The 19,099-nt window shown below is 45.9% G+C and overlaps 1 protein-coding gene across 2 annotated transcripts in view; it reads left to right on the forward strand.

Moving 5' to 3' along the window:
* Positions 1 to 19,099, forward strand: part of PPP2R2B (protein phosphatase 2 regulatory subunit Bbeta) — a 298,479-nt gene that overhangs the window by 224,205 nt on the left and 55,175 nt on the right. For both annotated transcript variants that reach the window (XM_062189731.1, XM_062189730.1), the window contains exon 6: positions 10,882 to 11,059. In XM_062189731.1, coding sequence (XP_062045715.1) covers positions 10,882 to 11,059 — 178 coding nt within the window. The remainder of the gene's footprint in view (positions 1 to 10,881; positions 11,060 to 19,099) is intronic.

Here is a 19,099-nt window from a genome sequence, read left to right on the forward strand (position 1 = left end):
TGTCAAATGACTGGTGAACAGTTCAGCCAGGATCCAAGCCCAGGTCTGTGTGACTCGAAAAATCTTAGGTCGTACAACATCAGATTTTGTCCTGTGTGCTCCTTTGAAACATTTTGAAAAGCCAAGTGCCTGAGCATTTTTAAACAGATAGCTAAGCATTCCCATCATAATGTTAAATAATTGCCGAAAAATGTGATTTCAGGAATACACGTCAACAGTTTAAAATAAAACTGTTACAGTACCTTTTTAATGCATTCAATGGAATTTAAATGCCATCGCAACTGGATTTCTACCAAGAGTCATTATAAAAATATGTGAATAAGTTCTTTAAAACCCAGACACTTCGCATTGCTGCTTTTCCTTCTTTGAATATATATTCTTACTCACTTGCCTCAAATAAATGTTGAAAGCTCTTTTTAATGATTTCTACAAGTACAGATATGCATAGATTTTCCCTCCTGTGGATATATGACTGTCTGAGTTTAAATTCTCTACTGGATTGAATTGTTGCTGTGATTACTAATAGAATGCAATTCACCAAAACATAAACATATGCTTCTAACAAAAGATGATGCAACATAAAAAGTCCAATTTCTACTAGAAATGCATGATAATGAGCTGGGCTGGGGGCGGCTAGGGGATCTTGATGAAAAGGTGACATCCAGTTGCCCTTCCCAGAAGAGTTAATGCCATGCATAGGGCACCTTGGGATGGGTGAAAGAATGTCTTTGTCTTTGTTATGTGAAAGGAGACAGAAAACCTAGGCTGCTGGTATCTCCTGAGATGTTGTGATTTTAGGAATGAAGACATCTGGAAGTTATGGATGAGGCATGGCTTCCTTTAAAACTGTGCCACGGAGTTCTTGGGAACTCACTGTGTTACCTACTCCTAGGGAACCGGAGCCTGGCTGAGATGCCACTCTAGCCCCTAAGCCGGAGAGGGTCCACTGGCTTTCCCTGAAAGTGAAATTGGGCGCTCTGAGCTATCGGCTTCGTCTCGAATCTGCAGTAATTGCTGCTGGACAGTCACGAAGGGTGTTTCGTCTTTGAGACTGGAGTCTGGAATCTCCAAGACGCCCCACTGATTTGCCCCTGAATGCCTCGAGTTGGGATACTATGTTCATCCTGATTCTCCAGTGGGCCTCAGACCCATGCTCCCCAGGGAGGTGGACCCCCAGACACCCACAGCTTCAGCTCTCCCCTCTTCCTTTTTCAAATTAAACAAGCAAGGTTTCAGCTTTCCAAAAGGCTGAACAAGAAGAAGCGATAGAGACTTGGGTAGGATCAGTTGCCCCTAAGTTTTGGTTTTTTTTTTAATTTGTATGTATCTCATAAATACAATGTTAGGAACATAGTAATTCTTTCCACCGTACCTATTCTCCCACCAAGTCCCCACCATTCTCCTCCCTCTCCAGTGTAGTCTGAGAAAGAAAAAGAAAGAAAAAAAGGAATGGGGAGGGGGGGGACTAAGAGAACTGTTCCTGAGCAGTCCCGAGAAGCTCCTAATTTTCTCAAGGATAACTGTGTGTGGTACCTGTTTGATGAAGGACTAGTGTGGGGGCCACGTGTGTAGAGAACATTTCTGTATGTACTTCCTAGTTGACGACATGCAACACCATGGACCCTTAACAGAGCCTGTCCGTCTAAATAGAAAGTAATCTCAGTGATGGGAGGTTGAACTCCACCAAGGAGAAGTGGAACAAGCATGGATTTAAAGGGCTAGCAATTTTGTTTAAAAGGCCCCATAATGTTGATCATGTTGATTGTACTTAATAAGCAAGAGTATTCTAAGATTCGTCTAATAAACTCAGTGAAATGTGACCTAGGGTTACTGAATGGCTAAAATCCATTCTCAACCTTCCAGAGGTGAACCTCCCCCTCCCTTCTCCTCCCCCTCCCTTCTCCTCCCCCTCCTCCCTCTCCTCCCTCTCCTCCCTGTCCCTCCCTTATCCCTGTCCCTCCCTTCTCCTCCATCTCCCTCCATCTTGCCCTCTCCCTCTGCTCTCCCTCTCCCTCCCTCTCTTCTCCACAACTTCATTTTCCCTCTGTTCCTTACCTCCAGCCCGTCAGCTCTTCTCTCAGTCGGCCTTGACTCTGTCTACTCGCCAGGGTGCTGGAGGTTGCCATGGTAAACACAGCTGCTGTTTGTCCTCTGTGAAAAGTCCACTCACAAGGTGCAGGGAGTCCTCCCCTGCAGCCTCTCCCTGCTGTGCGTTGGCACAGTTGTCTTTTAAAGTGGGGGCCTCAGGTGCTTCCTGTTTTTCAGGGCTTTGCTCAGCTTTCATTGTGTGTGTCCGAGTGGGGCCCTGGGGGCTGCCAGCCTCCAGTGAGGAGCTGGGGAAGATGATGAAGGATTGTAGGTGAAGCTGCCAAATAAGCCCATCACAGCAACATTCTTTTGGTTAGTCACTGGGTCTGGGACGGGAAGATACAAAGAAGCTGGGGGAGACAAAGAAGGTAGGGGGAGACAAAAGAGACAGAAGGAACTGGCGGGGTGGTGCCCAGAGAGTGCAAGGACGAGGGAATTTCTCAACACAAAGAGAAGGCAGTGCTGGGCAGCCTGAGCTTCCCTCATCCTCATGATAACATCTGAGCTCTGTCCCCTGTTGACTGCTGACCCAACATCTCTTCCTGTCTCCTCCTCTCCTTCCTAGCAGCAGCAGATCCTGCTGTTCCCCCTGCGCTCTCAGCACACGGCAACCTCAGGGCCTTTACCCATGAGGCTCCCCCTGCCCCAGAAAACCACATGGCCCCAGGCCTCTCTTCCTTTAGCTCTCTCTTCAGATGTCGAATCCTTCCAAGACTCACATCAAATGGCACACTTTGTCCTGGCTACCCCTGTGTCTAACACAAGTTTTCTCCCTATGTGTGTACACACAAGAACTTAACACTCCATAGGGGCTTGGCCACCATGGCCTCCCACTGTGTACCCTACGCACACACACAGATGATGGCCCAGGAAGAGGATCCAAGGACCCTTCTAAACCCCTGGAACGTCGTTCTTTCCCTGATCCACTGTCCCTTCTGTACAGCCCGGAATCTTCCCAAAGTGAGGCTGAGCCCCGTGAGATGACTGACGCCTGACCCAGATTGCCTTGCACGGAGGGCAGATTCCTGTCTGAGCTTTGTTGTCTGATTTGCAGCTGTGGCTGCCAGTGCTCACTTCAGGCGCCCAGTCACCTGGGTTAGGGGGACCATGCACAGGATGCGTCACCTGCAGGTGCCTCCCCTGTAAACCAGGCAAACAAAATCTCCCCTGCAAGTTGGCTCCGAAGGGGGCTGCGAAAGGTGATGTCCTGGCCGTAGAGGAGGGGGCTATAAACCCAGTGCCTGGCACCCAGCCTCGGAAGCCCCCCAGGAATATGTTGCAGAGGAAGCTCCAGCCATTACCTGGGGCCCAGCTCAGGCAGTAGGGCCCAGCCCATCTCCCTGCCTGACCCAGAAAGGATGATGTGTCCAGAGCAGGTGACAAATACAGTCCCACCAGTGTCTCCTAATGGGTCCGTCCTGTCCTGCCTGAACTGCCAACTTCCCTCTTTCTTCTTGGGAGGAGAATCATTGTGCAGCAGCAGGCAAGCCTCTCCCTGAATGTGGGGATGCTGGGACACAGTGAGCAACGTTCACCACGCCCTCCTGGTTGCCTCCCCAGACACCACCAGGCAGCCCACAACGGCCACAAAGGCACTGGCCAGCCTCGGTCAGCACACGGCCCACCACATCAGGCCGGAGCCTGGGTGGGCAGCTCCCTCTTGGTCACGCCCCTTGATCCTGGCTGCCACACTGCCTTCACATTGCCCCAGCCTCAGGAACTCCCTGCAGACAACACGCAGTAGTGAAGGATGCCCTGGACAGCACGTAGGAGGAACCATGAGAGTCTTGAAGTTTCTATTTTCTGAAAGGCCCTGGGGGTGGGGCCCTGCTTTGAGCTCTGATACCGCCTGGGGTGGGGGGAAAAGCAGGTGTAGCCCTCAAAGGCTCCAGGGAGGGGAGCACACAGAATAGGTGTCCTGTTCAAACACCTGTAACACCTAATTGAGGGTCCTTAACCACAGCACCAATGTGTGATATGACTCCCACTGTTAATATTAGCAGTAATACTGTTTGTTCCATACATTCTCCCGCCAATTGACACATGTCATTTGGCACTCATCACTGCCTGCCCTGTGGGATATTTCGGTGTGGTGTGATACTGTGGAGTGACCACTAGCTTTGCAGTCATGTGGACCTGGGATTCAAATCCCAGCTAAGCCCCCTATAGCTGGGCAACCTTAGACCAGTGGCTTAACCTCTCTGTGCCCGCTTTTTGCTTTGACATAGTACTTTGTACTGGTGCCTATGTCCGAGTGCTTGGAGAATTCTTTGAGATTATGCATGAAGGATGCTTATGGAGTACGTTGTTACAGAGTAAATGCCCACTACAGATTTCAGGGTAATGTTCCAAAAGGCAAAGATACTTTCTTATGTATCACAGACTCTGCTTTTTTAAAGATTTCTTTGTGTATTTGAAAATTAGTTACGCAGAGGAAGACAGAGACAGGGGTCTTCTGTCCACTGGTTCACTCCCTGAATGGCCACAGCGGCCAGGGATGGGCCAGGCCAAAGGCAGGAGCTGCTTCCCGGTCTCCATGTGGGTGTAGGGACCCAAGCATCCGCCGCTGCTTTCTCAGGTGCATTAGCAGGGAGTTGGGTCAGAAGTGGAATAGTTGGGCACCAAACCAGTGCCCATATTGGATGCTGGCACTGCAGGTGGAGGCTTAATTTTCCACACCACAGTGTCAGCCCCAAGCCTTTTTTTTTTTTCTTTTTTTAACTTTATTTTGGGCAAACAAATGAAGCTTCCAATCCAGCTTCTTGCTAATGCGCACCCTGGGAGATAGCAGGGCATGGCTCGAGTACTTGGGTCCCTGTCATCCAGGGTTGAGTTCCAGGCTCCAAGCCAAACCAGGCTTTTAGGAGCATCTGGGAAGTGAACCTATGGATGGAAGATCTCCCTCCCTCCCTCCCTCCCTCCCCCTCCCTCTCTCTCTCTCCCCCTCCCTTCCTCCTTTCCTTCCTTTCTCTTTCTTTCTCTCTCTCTCTCTCGCTCTCTCTCTCGCTCTCTCTCCTTTCTCTTTCTCTCTCTCTCTCTCTCTCTCTCTCTCTCACACACACACACACACACCCCTCTGGCTTTCTTTTTTTTTTAACTTTTATTTAGTAAATATAAATTTCCATAGTACAGTTTATGGATTACAATGGCTTAAAATAATTTTATTATTTGCAAGATGTAAGGAAACAGACTGAGAGAACTCGAATTCACTGGTTCGCTCCCCTATTGCATGCAATGGCCAAGACTGCACTGGGTCAAAGCCAGGCAATATGAATTCAGTCCAGACTTCACACATGACTGACAGAGACCTAACTCCTGGAGCCGGGCCGCCAAGTGCTGTCACCAGAGCGCACATGAGCAGGAAGCTGGATTCAGGAGTAGGACTGGCACTTGAACCCAGCTACTCTGATAAAGAATGGAGCATCCCAACCGGTACCTTAACTGCTAAGCTAAATCCACCCACCCCCCCACACCCCCGCATCACCCATCACCAAGCTGTAGTTCAGGCATACCTTCAATTGGTGTTTAATAGTGTATCAGCCTTAAGAATTCTATGAATAGTCCTCTACCTTGTTCTCTACATCTGGAGTCATCTGATCAAAACAGTCAAAAACAATCATGGCAAACCTTCCTACTTTTTAGCATTTCTCTTGGGGTGGCACTGAACTCTTTCTTAATGGGTTTGCCTCCTATCCGCATTGCCACCTCCTCTCCCTGTATATTTCCTATCACTACACAGAAACTTCAGAACATTTGGGAAAATAGAAATAAAAGAGCAGCTTATTTTGGTGCTAAATATTTTGCAATGCATGCATACAAGAGTCTTCCAAAAAGCTCATGGAAAATGGGTATCATGAAAGAACTGTGTGTGGATTTTGATTTTTTTCACTGAAATGCCTTATCTTCCTATTCCGCTTTTCCCTGAACTCGAGTACCTCATCTCTCACTCACTCTTAACTGCACTGTCCTCGCCTCTCGCCTCTCGCCTTGCCGGCTCCCTGGCTGGAGCAGTCTCCCCTCCCCCTGCGGCCCCTGCTCGTGCTGTGCAGCCCAGCCCACCTCCACACAGGAAAGCCTCTCCAGAGTTCCTGACCACCTTAGATCCCCGCCTTTGAGGCACGTGACCCACTTTACTGTGGGACGACAGAAATTCACGTCTGTCTCCCCTAACTAGATCAGCTGTGTGATGGGAGGGCCTTTGGCCAGTTGAGCTCCCTAGGGCTTAGCACAGTGTGCAGTAAATGCAGCAGGGAAGGCTAGGTGGGAGGGTGAACTGGAGAACAAACCATTTCAAAATCGCTGGTTTCAGAGCATGGCCAGCGCCCGGCAGAGCAGATGAGCTGCCCAGGGTCCCAGGGCCTACAGTTACCGGTGAACCTGTGCTCCGAGCCCAGCCTTCCCAGTCCTTCCCACCCCAGCCCTCAGCTCCGGAACCCACGTGAGGAGCCACAGCGGCTGCCCCTTTCCCTTCCCCTCTCTTTCCTCCTTCACAGAGGGTCCCAACTCTTCCTAGGTCCGCAAATCGAGCCGCTTCCAGGCTCTGGGCTACCCAGCATCACGTCTGTCTAGAACTCTGTGTTTCCTCCAGATTGTTCCTTTCATTCAAAAACTCCCTCAAGACTGAGCTGGCAGAGTTGTGTTTTCTGAAAGGTTAGACTGTGGAGGTGACTGCATTTCACAAAACAACACCTTTGTTCTTGCCGCTGGGTTGAATGGAATCCAGAAGTTCAAGTCTTAATCCCCCACCTGGTGTCCAGCCAGCCCAGGGCTCAGCAATGAGAGACCATTTCCCTGCAAAGGGAATGCCTTGGGGTGCTTTGTGTCCCCGTTTCTGTGTCTCTGACATGCACCTGTGCTGGGTGGTGTTACTCTGCCTGTCAGCATTCATGTTCTCACCCATTTTCAGTTCACCCAGAAATAAAAGTCAGAATCACGATGCTTTACTGTTCATATTTTCCAAAGAGACATCCATGTGTGTGAAACAATTTTTTTTAAGTTTTATCTATTTATTTGAAAACAGAATTACAGAGAGGAAGAGGCAGAGAGAGGTCTTCCATCTGCTGGTTCGCTCCTCAGTTGGCCGCAATGGCCAGAGCTGCTCTGATCCCAAACCAGGAGCCAGGAGCTTCTTCCAGGACTCCCATGTGGGTGCAGGGGCCAAAGCATTTGGGCCATTTTCTACTGCTTTCCCAGGTCATAGCAGAGAGCTGGATCGGAAGTGGAGCAACTGGGACTCGAACTGGTGCCCATATGGGATGCTGGCACTGCAGGCGGCAGCTTTACCCTCTATACCACAGCGCCAGCCCCGGGAAACATTTTAACTGCCTGCTTCTCTAACCTGCCAGAAAGAATGCATTTACTTACATAATCTCACTTACTTTGACATACTCTCACTTACTCTATCAACAAAGCCTTACTGAGCACCTTATATATCGGCACGGGGACCATCTAATCAATGTGCACATATGGACAGTTTGGAGTTCTAATAGAGAAATACACATTTCATTATAATTCACATAAAATTGTCTATAATTCACATTTTCATTGTCTATAATTAGCTGCTATAAACTACAGCACCACAACCTCTTACTCCTATGTAGCTGTAACTTAGTACCTGGCAATCAGCCTTTCCCCCTCGCCTCCCTCCCCTCCACTCTCCCTTAGCTCTGGTAGCTACCATTATACTTTACACTTCTATGATAGAATTTTTAGATTCCACATGAATGACACTCGTCTTTCTGTGGTTGGCCTATTTCCCTTCACATATTGGCCTCCAGTTCCATCCATACAAGATGTCATCCTTCGATGGCTGAACAGTATCCTGCTGTGCAGTTATGAACCACATTTTACTCATCCTGCACCTGTTGGTGGACACTTTACGCTGTTGCCCCTTCTTGGCTGTTGAGAACATGCTACAGTCAGCATGGGCATCCAGAGGCTTCTTCCACAGAGTGATTTCCTTTGCCTTGGATAGAGTGGAACTGCTAAATCATATGGTGGCTCTATTTTTAATTTTTTTCGGGAATTGCCATACTGTTTTCCACAATAACTCACTTATATTTCTACCAGAGTTCCTTTGCTCCGGGTCCCTGTTAGTACGCGTTACTTCTATGTTGTTGGTAATTGTTGATCTGACTCAAGTGAGGCACTGTCTCATTGTGGTTTTGATTTCCATATTCCTGATGATCAACGATGTTGAGAACTTTTTTCATGTATCTGTTGTCCATCCTATGGAAGCCTTGAGCAATGGCTGTTTAGATCTACTGTCCACTTGTAATTGGATTATTAGGGTTTTGTTTTTTTTTTCGCTTGGTGTTTTGCTTTTCTTTTTGGTGTTTTGTTTTTGGGGTTTTTTTGTTTGTTTGTTTTTGCTACTGAATTGTTTCAGTTCCTTATACATTCTGGTCACTAATCCCTTGACAGCTGTATATCGTGTCAGTATCTTTTCGCACCCTCTAACTTGTCTCTTCATTCAGCTGATTGTTTCATTTGCTGTGCAGAGGCTTTTATTTAGACGAAAAACCTCTGGACTATTTTTTCCTTTGTTCCCTGTGTTGTGTGGAGTCTGATCCAAAAATTCCTTGCCTGCTTCAGCGTCTTTTTCTTTTTTTAAGATCTATTTTATGTATTTGAAAGTCAAAGTTACAGAGAGAAGGGGGGAAGGTTAGAGAGAAAGAGATCTTCTCTCCATTGGTTCACTCTAGGGCTGGAACAGGCCAGTGCTGAAGCCTGCACCTCCACCCTGGTCTCCCATGTGAGTAGAAGGTGCCCAAGCACTTGGGCCATCTTCCGTTGCTTGCCCAGGCACATTAGCAGGTAGCTGGATCAGAAATGGACATGCCTGTATATGAGCTAGCACCCTATGGGATGCCAGCTTTGAAGTTTGCAGCTTAATCCACTGTACCACAACACTGGGTCCTTCTTTTTCTTTTTCTTCATTTCAGTGTCTTGAATCATTTCTTCTATGTTTTCCACTTACAGTTTCAAAGTTTCAGGTCTTGCATTTAGATCATTAATCTTTTGTGAGGTGATCTTTATACAGGGTGAGACACGAAATGACAAAGAGACATCTGATTTTCCCAGCACCGTTTGCTGTAAAGATGGTCTTTTTTCCGTTGCATATTCTTAACATCTTTGTCAAAGATTAGTCAGCTGTGGATATGGGGCTTTTCTTCTAGGGTCTCTGTCCTGTTCCATTGGGCTATAGATCTGTTTCTTTGATGATACCATACTGGTTATATTACTGTAACTGACATATTTTAAAGTCAAGTAGTGTAAGATCTTCCATTCTTGTTTCTCAAGATTGTTTTGATTATTCGGGGTCTCTTGCAGTTCCATAAAAATTTTAGTAGTGTTTTTCCTAGTTCTATAAAAAAAAATCACAGGGATTCTGATAGGGATTACATTGAATCTATAATTTGCTTTTTGATAGTTTGAACATTTTAATAATATTGATATTGGTGTTAATTCTTCAATAAATGTCTGGTAGAATTCAGAAGCGAAGCCCTGTGGTCCTGGACTTTGGTTTGATGGGAGATTTATTTCTGATTTAGTCTTGCTGCATGTTATTGGTCTGCTTAAGTATTCTAAGTCTGCATGATTCGCTCTTGGTAAAGTGTGTGAAATAGGCATTGATTGCTATAAAATTTCTTCTTAGTTTTACTCTTGCTGTATCCCATAGGTTTGCACTTAAGTTTGTTTCAAGTAATACTTTAATTTCTTTATTAATTTCTTCCTTGATCCAGGGGCTGTTAAGGAGAAAGTTGCTTAATTTATACAGGGTAGTTTTGAATGTGCAAGAGGGCTCTGCCATACTCCAACACAACAAGCATACACCAAGCTTTTCCCCTGTCAAGCAGGGTTTCAACTGGCATCCTCCACCAGTGGCTACGTTTGGGCTATTAGAGTCTTGAGTGATAAAAAGGTTTTCCAGGGCTATTGCTGGAGCATAGCAGTTAAAGCCATACCGCCTGCGATGGCAGCATCGCATATGGGCACTGTCAACCCGAAGGTCCCAGCTGCTTTGTTTTCACTCCAGCTCCCTGCTGGTGGCCTGGGAAAAGCAGCAGCAGATGACTCGAGTGTTTGTGCCTCTGCCACCCATGTGGGAGGTGCAGATGAAATTCCTGGCTTCGGCCTGGCCCAACACTGGCGGCTGGGGCCACCTGGGGAGTGAACCAGCAAATGGAGGATCTCCCTCCCTCCTTCCATCCCTTTCTCCCCCTTCTCCTTCCTCTTCCCCTCCCCCTCTCTTTAAAATAAATGAATAATTTTTTTTAGTTTTTCCAAAATGCCTTCGAAGATTGAGGACAAAGCTTAGATGTGCTCTGTATCTCCAAAGCCATGAGATTAAAAATCATGAAAGGTAAATTAAGAAAACAGTTGAATTACAGCTTTCTAAAATGTTAACAACTTCATTTTTGAAGTAGACTTCGGTACACACACACACACACACACCTAAACACCTAAAACAGTGGCTCTTCAGGGTAATGACCCAAGTGGAGTCAAATTTCCCTTGGGAGGAGATCACCTAGAGAGGTCTAGGGGAAAGTTTGAATTTATATAGATGACATTGCCATCACAGTTAAGTAGTGGTGGTATCTTCTGAGATAGGAGTAAAGGTAAAAGGAGAAGAATGGAAGAGAACAACAATACATGATTTATCAGTCTCTCCTTCCTGCAACTGAGCGTTTTCAATGTGGTTACGATTCTGTGTGTGACAGTAAAGGAAATAAACATGCATGTTCTTTTCCTCCTTTGGTTCTGAAGTGATTTCTTTTTCTTGCATCCCAGGTGCCTGTGCTGAGACCCATGGACTTGATGGTGGAGGCCACCCCACGAAGAGTATTTGCCAACGCACATACCTATCACATCAACTCCATATCAGTCAACAGCGACTATGAAACCTACATGTCTGCTGATGACCTAAGGATTAACCTATGGAACTTTGAAATAACCAATCAAAGTTTTAGTATCCTTTCCTTGTGGCCAATAGTTGGTTGCCTAGAGTTGACAGTATTCAGGTATGAATGGGTTTGAAGCATCAGATGGAATAGAAAGGAACAGTGACAACTGTGTCACCAGTACCTATGGAGAACTTGCCCCTTTATAATATATGGGCACTTCTGAGACTCTTTCATCCCAAAATACAGTTAGGGTATGCTGAATTACCAGCAGTGGGCTACAACTAGGTCTGGTTTGCAACTCTGAGTCAGTTACTTCCTGCAGGGGCATATATGGGTCATGAATTAAAATTAGATGTGATTTTTATCAACAATAAGATAGGACCCTAGAGTTCAGTTAGGATTCCTTCCTCTGACAAAATGTTCATAGATGATCTTTGTGGGCTGCACTGTTCACAGCTGTACATGATATAGTTCTGTTGTATCATAATGGTGAAAATAATAACGGCTGCCATTCATTCAGTCCCAAGCACATATACTGGGAAGTTTAAGTGTAGTATCTCATTTTTACTTCCTTGTTGAAGGATACTATGTATATGGAAAAGTACACATATCATAACTGTAGAGCTTGATGAAGTTGCACAGATCAGTCATACCTGTGACTAGCATCTAATTGACGAGCAGTCCTCAAGCTCCTGTCCTGCCCCCTCAACAGTTTCTACCCCCAAGGGCAGATTTGATAGAATAACCCTATAATATAAGTTTTGATATCAACTGTTTAAAATGTAAAGAATTCACAAAAATTGCTGTCAGAGAATTTGGGCAAGAACTCTCACCCCACTGTCTTTGACCCAAAAGTTAATAATTATAAAAGTTGAATAATTTCTTTGAATACCTATCATGTTTCCCATTTCATCAGAAACCGGATTCATTGCTGTAATTCCCAGTAGCAGATCATGGTGTCCCCATTCAGGCAGCTGGGCAACTGTCCTGGGAGTCAGTATTGATATTTCTAACCCCCTCACCAGCCTGCCCTGCTCCCAGGCTAATCTGTCCATGAGCCCTGGCAAAGCCTCTTGAAAATGTATCTCAAATCTACTCATATATCTCCTTCTCCACCCTCAGCAGCCTACACTGTATAAGCCACTGTTGTCTGTCGCCTGTGATTGTAACCTATCCAATCTCCTTTCTTGCCCTCCAATACAATATATGCCCAAATCCAATATCAACCTTTCAACATTAATCCAGGTATCATTCTTGCCCTGGTGAAAATACTCCAATAGCTTACCATCAAACTGAGAATAAAATCTTAGTTATCAAGCCTGGCCTATAAGATTGCACACGCTGTGGGCCCTGCCTCCCTCTTTAATATCATAGGATATCTCTCTGCTAATTCACTCCACTTCAGTTAACTACATACTTTTCTGTTCATACATAAACCTTGTTCCCTATTTTTACTATTGCCTCTTTCTGGAATGCTCTGCCCCCAGTGTTCACAAGGTCGGTGACATGTGACTCTTCCAACCTCTATATAACGTTACCTTCACAGAGGTACTTTCTCTCTCTCACTCCCATGTCCCACCAATAATACTCTGTCCCTGTTATCTTCATAGTACTTAACCACTGTTTGAAATGAAATTCTTTTTAATTGTGTATTTTGCGTATCCCCATATTAGGGTGTAAATTCTATGAGAGTAAGGACTTTGTGTGATGAATTTCTATATTCTTGTGTCTAGCACAGTAAGGTACAGGGATGGACATTTAGCTGTTAAGATGCTGGGTTGGGAGGCCTGCCAGCCCATGTTCAAATGCCTGGGTTGGAGTCCCAGCTCTGCTCTTGAACCCACTTTCCTAAAAGTGAAACCTTGGGAAGCAGAAGGTGATGGCTCAAGTAGTTGGGTCTCTGCCACCCATGTAGGAAACCTAGATTGGGTTCCAAGCTTCAGCCTGGCCAGCCCAGGCTGTTGTGGGCATCTGGGGAGTAAACTAATAGATGAGAGACCGACCTCTCTCTCTCTCCCTTCTACTCTCCCATTCTTTCTCTCTCTCCCTCTCCCTCTCTCTCTTCCCCCTTACACTTCCTCCCTTCTTGCCTCCCACTCGCCTTCTCCCCTCCCCTCTCTCTGCCTCTCAAATAAGTAAATAATTTTTTTCAAAACACTGCCATATAAGAAGTTGGTTGGACATAGCAAATTTAAGATAGTAGTAGGTCATCAAAGTAGAGTTCTCCAATAGACAGTTGATCAGGAAATGTAACCTGAAATTTAAGAGTTATAGTAGAACTCTGAATGTTCTGATATAAAATAGACCCCATAGTGGCTCAGGTATATAAAAGGCTATCTCTCCTGTAAAGTCCAAGATTCGTAATTCCCACAAGCAGCCAGCCTCATCCAGTCAGTGAATCAGAGACACAGCTTCATCCATCTTGCTGCTGGCCAAGTCACCATGCTTATCTATAGCAGGACAGCAGAAGTGGCTATAGAGGACCACAGCAGGAGATTCCCTCGAGTCGGGCCCTAAAATACCACGTGTTACACCGGCTTCAACTCACACACCCACCTCTAACTGTGAGGCAGGCTGGGAAATGTGGTCTAGCTGTGGGCCCAAGAACAAAAGGCTTGCTTTTCATACACAGCTAGTTGGCCTTCAGCACAGAGAGTGCTCAGAGGTCCCCCAAAGGCTCTCCAGGGAACACAGGCTTCGCCCAGGAGTGGCAACTGTGAGGTCTGTCTGGAGACTCTGAGAACTGACCATCAGGACCATGTGTGGCAGCTTTTGCTGGTGACAGAACAGATGGAACCTATTATCCGGACCTGGGAGACTCTGCCTACAGAGTCTGCCTGGCAGTGCAGCTGCTAACAGAATGAGTGTGGGTGGTGGTTCCCTTTCTCTCTTTGTGTCTGCTCGAAGAGCCAGAAATCTGCTCAGCCTCAGCTGGCTGTCACTGTGAGCTTCTGCTTTCCCCAGTGTAGGTGACATGTTTTCTGACTTTTGCCTCCAGGCCTTCAAGGGGGAGGGAACTTTCGGTAGGCATTTTGGGAGACAGATGCCTTGGGGAGCATGTAGAGGGGAAATATTAATAGCACAGTTGAGGTTCTATTCTGCAGATGTGTGACAGCCTGCCAGATGCCGGTGTACAAATGAGACCATGCTATTCACCCTTAAAGCGGCCATATGTAAAGTAATCATCGCCATCATGAGAGTGATGATAACTGATATCTACAGGGTGCCTTTCAAGCAGACCGCCCCAAGCACTGAGCAGCCTCTAGGAACTGAGACCCTTTTGCTGCTCATCACTGAAGTGTAGCCACCTCTAGGGTAGGAGCTGGCCATGTCCAGAATAGCTCTAGAAACATGCAAGCAACAAGGCATCTCTTAAGTAAGATGTTGTTTAGCACCCATGTCTGTAAAGTCTCATATCTATACATTTCCCAAAGCATGGTATGGGTACCACCAGGGTGGTGCAAAATGCTTTAGGCAATACTTGGCGCGGGGGGGGGGGGGGTATGGCTATATAAGTATAATAATGAGTATCAGAAAACACAGCTGTCATGACATCCTGTGATTTCATGGATACTGAAAAACACATTTAAATTACAAAGTAAGTGTGTGAAAGTATAATTAATAGTAAGACACGTCTTGGTCAAGTTATAGTTAGAAAAAGTGTTGACCTGCAGGAACTGGCACTTACTGTAACACTGGCATTATAGTTGAGAACTCGGGCTTTGGGGTCCAGCAGGCATAGAGTTGTCAGCAGGCTCTACCACTTTATGGTCTGTCTGCTTTAACATGTTTCTTCATGTGTCTAAGCTTCTCTTGCATCATCTGTAGAAAAGAGCTCTATCAAAGAGGACTGTTAGGATTACACACATACACACTCGTGCACACACACACACGCACGGCCATACCTTGCCATTTAAATGATGAATAAACAAGGACTAATACCATCATGATTATTACTAAGGGACAAAGGAACAGAAAAGTTGAATGTTAGAATGATAGATCCTATTCTGCACAGTTCTTTATCTGGGTCATCTTCTCAGATCTGGGTTCCTCCTTCAGTTCTACAGTTGGGCACTCTTTGCATGATGTTGCTCGTTATACCCTAGTTAGGAGGTATTTTGCAGGATCTCTGACGTCCAGAGCCTTGTGTTTAGCAATAGGTCAGAGTGAGGAACTCCTAAACATTGTGGGATCTGGCCCTGAATTCTCTCCCTTCCATCCGTAGCCATTATGACCCTGTCTTGTGGAACAAGTTCTAGTTTTAAAGTGATCAAAGTTTAGTCTTAATGAGTTAGCTACATCAGGACCATAATGCCCATTCCCAGATTAGTAATTTTCTAAGGGAAAAGGCAGCTCTAACTTTTCAATAAATGAAAACTGCTATAAAAAGGTGTTGTAAAATGATGGTAACTTAGGATCCTTTGAATTATTCTCTGAGGACTAAGAATGAATTGTCCTGGGTTTTTACATAATTCAGCATAGACCCTATGAAATAGAACCATAACAAGTAAAAGTAAAGACAGAGCCCTCAGCAACTAAATCTATTAAGTACCTAGTTTGTGCCAGGCAGTACAGTAATCCTGGGGATACAAAACTATAAAGAAAGAAATTTTCTGCTTTTAGGATATTCATCATGAGCTTAGAATGAGCCTATAATTACAAAATGAGATAAGATTTATGATTAAAAAATGTTGTTCTTGAATGCATTTTTTTTTTAAATTTTTTTGACAGGCAGAGTGGACAGTAGAGGGAGACAGAGAGAAAGGTCTTCCTTTTTGCCGTTGGTTCACCCTCCAATGGCCGCCACGGCCAGCATGCTGTGGCTGGTGCACCGCGCTGATCCGAAGGCAGGAGCCAGGTGCTTCTCCTGGTCTCCCATGGGGTGCAGGGCCAAAGGACCTGGGCCATCCTCCACTGCACTCCCGGGCCACAGCAGAGAGCTGGCCTGGAAGAGGGGCAACTGGGACAGAATCCGGCTCTCAGACCGGGACTAGAACCCGGTGTGCCGGCACTGCAGGCGGAAGATTAGCCTATTGAGCCACAGCGCCGGCCTGAATGCATTTTAAGAACCATTAGGTCCTTAATATCATTAATAAACTAAGGAATAAAAGGTGGCTTTGCTGAGGAACTAACTGTTGAGATCTGAGGGAGATATGAGTTAACATGGCAGAGAGACAGAGACTTGCCCAGCATGTTCAAAGGTCTTGTGGCAGGAGGGTCCATGACATACTGAAGGAACTCTAAGCAGGCCCATGTCAGTGGAGCCCAGAGAGTGAAGTGTGGCGTGATATGAGCAAGGCTGGAAGGGTTAAGAGAGACTACACCTTGCAGACGTCTGGTTCCTGGGTGTGAGACACAAGTATCTCTGGGAGAAGCCAGCTGGACTCTGGGATACTTCCTCTTGGACCTTGGTCTTAGCAGCCTTGTGTGGTAACTTCATTTGTCAACTGAGCTGGAGCCTTTTTGGAGTTAATACCCTGATGAATGTACCAACCTCATAACCTCAACTCTTGCCTTTCAGCTTCTAGAACTCTGTAGTACCATGGACAGCAGCCCTCCTCTTCATCATAGGGGTTCTGCCAGGCAAGCTTTGGAGCCTAGTACAGGTTTCTTTTCCTTGTTGCTTCAGTGGCTTTCATCTTGCCAGGGAATTGAATGTACCTGTCAGTCTCAGATTGGCATTTAGTGAAAATGAGAGTATCCCTTCTAATGACACATCTAGAACATTGGCCCCTGTGTGCCAGGGCAGCCTCCTACTCCAATATTAAAAGCAGCCATGATAAGTTTTCCCAGGCCAGGTGCCTTGCTTATCTGGATACAAACCCTCTATCTCTAAGGCCATCCCTAGGACACTATGATTCTTGCCACCAGGCAATTTCTTTGGACCTCATGTTGTCAGGGGAGAGGGCAAGAATTCAACTATGCAGACTTCCCTTGGGTTTCTTGAGCTTCCACAGAGCAGCATACCTCATCAGTCAGAATATAGACTCAAGGGTTGGGTCACTATGTTTGAACTTAGATTCATCTCCTAATATCTATGTAGCCTTGACAAGTTACTTAGCATCTCTCTAATCCTCCATTTGCTCATCAGTAATGGAGATGACAATATTAATGAAGCTATTGTGTTAAATGAGGTACTCATGTGAAGTACCTAGTAGGGCATCTGGCCCAGGGTGAAGACTCTATCAGTGGTAGCTATTATTACATGGAGCATTCCCCCAGCCCCCTTGTCTTCTTACCTTGCTTAGATCCTCTTTTATTCTAGGAAAGCCATAGACTTAACAATCATGTGATACAGGCTGGCAGCTTAGCTTACTGAGTTATTGTAGGTTTTCTGCATTTAAAAAAGGACACATCTAAAGAAGGCTACTAAATCATAAGAATGAATTAAAGTAAAACCCACAAATATTTACTGGGAACTTTGGTGTACACTGGAGATTCCTGAAAGAATAAAACTCCATCCCTGGTGTCAGAGCCCTTACAAGGTGGGGGTGGATGTGCCATTCAGACTTCAGTCAGAGAAGCAAAACCAGTAGGAGAGGTGTGGATATAGAGAAAGACAGGGAGAGTAATTGATTCCAACTACGTTTCTTTGCAATTCTGTGGCTGGCCAGGCTGGCAGGCTCAGGAGGGAAGATTGTGGGGGAAGGGAGAGCAACTGGAGACCCAGCAGCCATCTGGAGTTTCTCAGGGAAGGCCTGAGCTGCCTTTCAAACACTGGCCACTGGATTAAGTCAGGTGCATCCAGAAGACTTCCTTCTGATTGACTGAATGTCCAGGAATCAGGGCCTTTAGTACCATCTGCCAAATCCCTTCACACAGCACCTAGATGAAGGTTTAATTGAGTAACTGGGGAGAGGTTTGTGAATGCTGTAAAATGGTTGCTTCTTGCACCTGTCCAGAGGCAAGATCGCTGGTATCCTACTCTAATGTGAGACATTAGAAAAGGAAATCTAAAGAGTAGTCCAGCCTAACTAAGTTCATGCAATGCAAAAACGTTAAAGTGGGTGTGAGAGAGGCAGGAGTTGTGGCACAGTGTGTGGAGCCTCTGCCTGTGACACCAGAGTAGAATCCTGTATCAGAGTGCCAGTTTGGTTGGCCCAGTCCTAGTTGTTGGGGTCACTTGGGGAATGAACCATTGGGTGGAAAATATCTCTTTCTCTCCTCCCTCTCTCTCCCTCTATCTCCTTCTCTCCCTCCTCCCCTCCCTCTTCAAAAATAAGATACTTTTAAAAAAAGTGGGTGTGAGGACAGATAGAGACAGACATGTAACATGAACAAGGATGAGTTTTACCATTTTTGAGGCTGTGTTAAGTGCCAGGTATGTTACACACATCATCTCCAGTGATTTTCTCCCCTTTGGGTACATGAGTTATTGTCCAAAGGCATGGAAGATGATGTAACTGGTTACAGATTTTGGTTGAAATCTAGGACTTTCTTATTACAAACTCCAGTAAGATCTGTATTCCACTATCTAAGCTTACTCAAATCTTGGGAAGTGTCCCCCCAGAAGTATACCCAAGATGCTAGGGATGCATGGATGGGAGACAGGGTGACATGAAGTCTGGAATGCCTTTTAATGGAATGACTTAGCCTTTGAATTGGACAATCTCTGATGGTGCAATTCTAAGCGCCCTGTCTTCCACGGAAAGTAGAGAGTTTATGGTTATGGGGCTTTCAAATGCTCCCTCAACTACCCCAGAGCCTTTTGTGACTGAATACATATTTAACATAGCACCACGTGCCTCTTTGTCAGTCCCCTCATATTGAGCCTAGCAGTTGGCAAACACTCCACGGATATTTGCACATTGGCTTTCTGTAAGCTCTTAAGAGAGGAGTCGTCCTTGGAGTTCTCTTTGGAGATCTCTAACATCTGTCGTCAAGCAACATGTCCTTCCAGCTAATGAGATCTAGATGCTGTGTAGTCACTGCTGATATTCAAAGATTAAATTCAGACCTTGGGAAGAAAAAAAGACCTCAAAGCAACTCAGATCCCACAAAAGAGAACCAATTCTAATGTGCTCAGTGTTCCGGCCAGCAGAGGAGGATTTCCAGCCCAGCACTGGCAGCCTGTCAGCGCTATATGAAAAGTCAGCTACTTTTGA

This window comes from Lepus europaeus, chromosome 4 (assembly GCF_033115175.1).
Source record: "Lepus europaeus isolate LE1 chromosome 4, mLepTim1.pri, whole genome shotgun sequence".
In the NCBI taxonomy this organism is placed as follows: domain Eukaryota; kingdom Metazoa; phylum Chordata; class Mammalia; order Lagomorpha; family Leporidae; genus Lepus; species Lepus europaeus.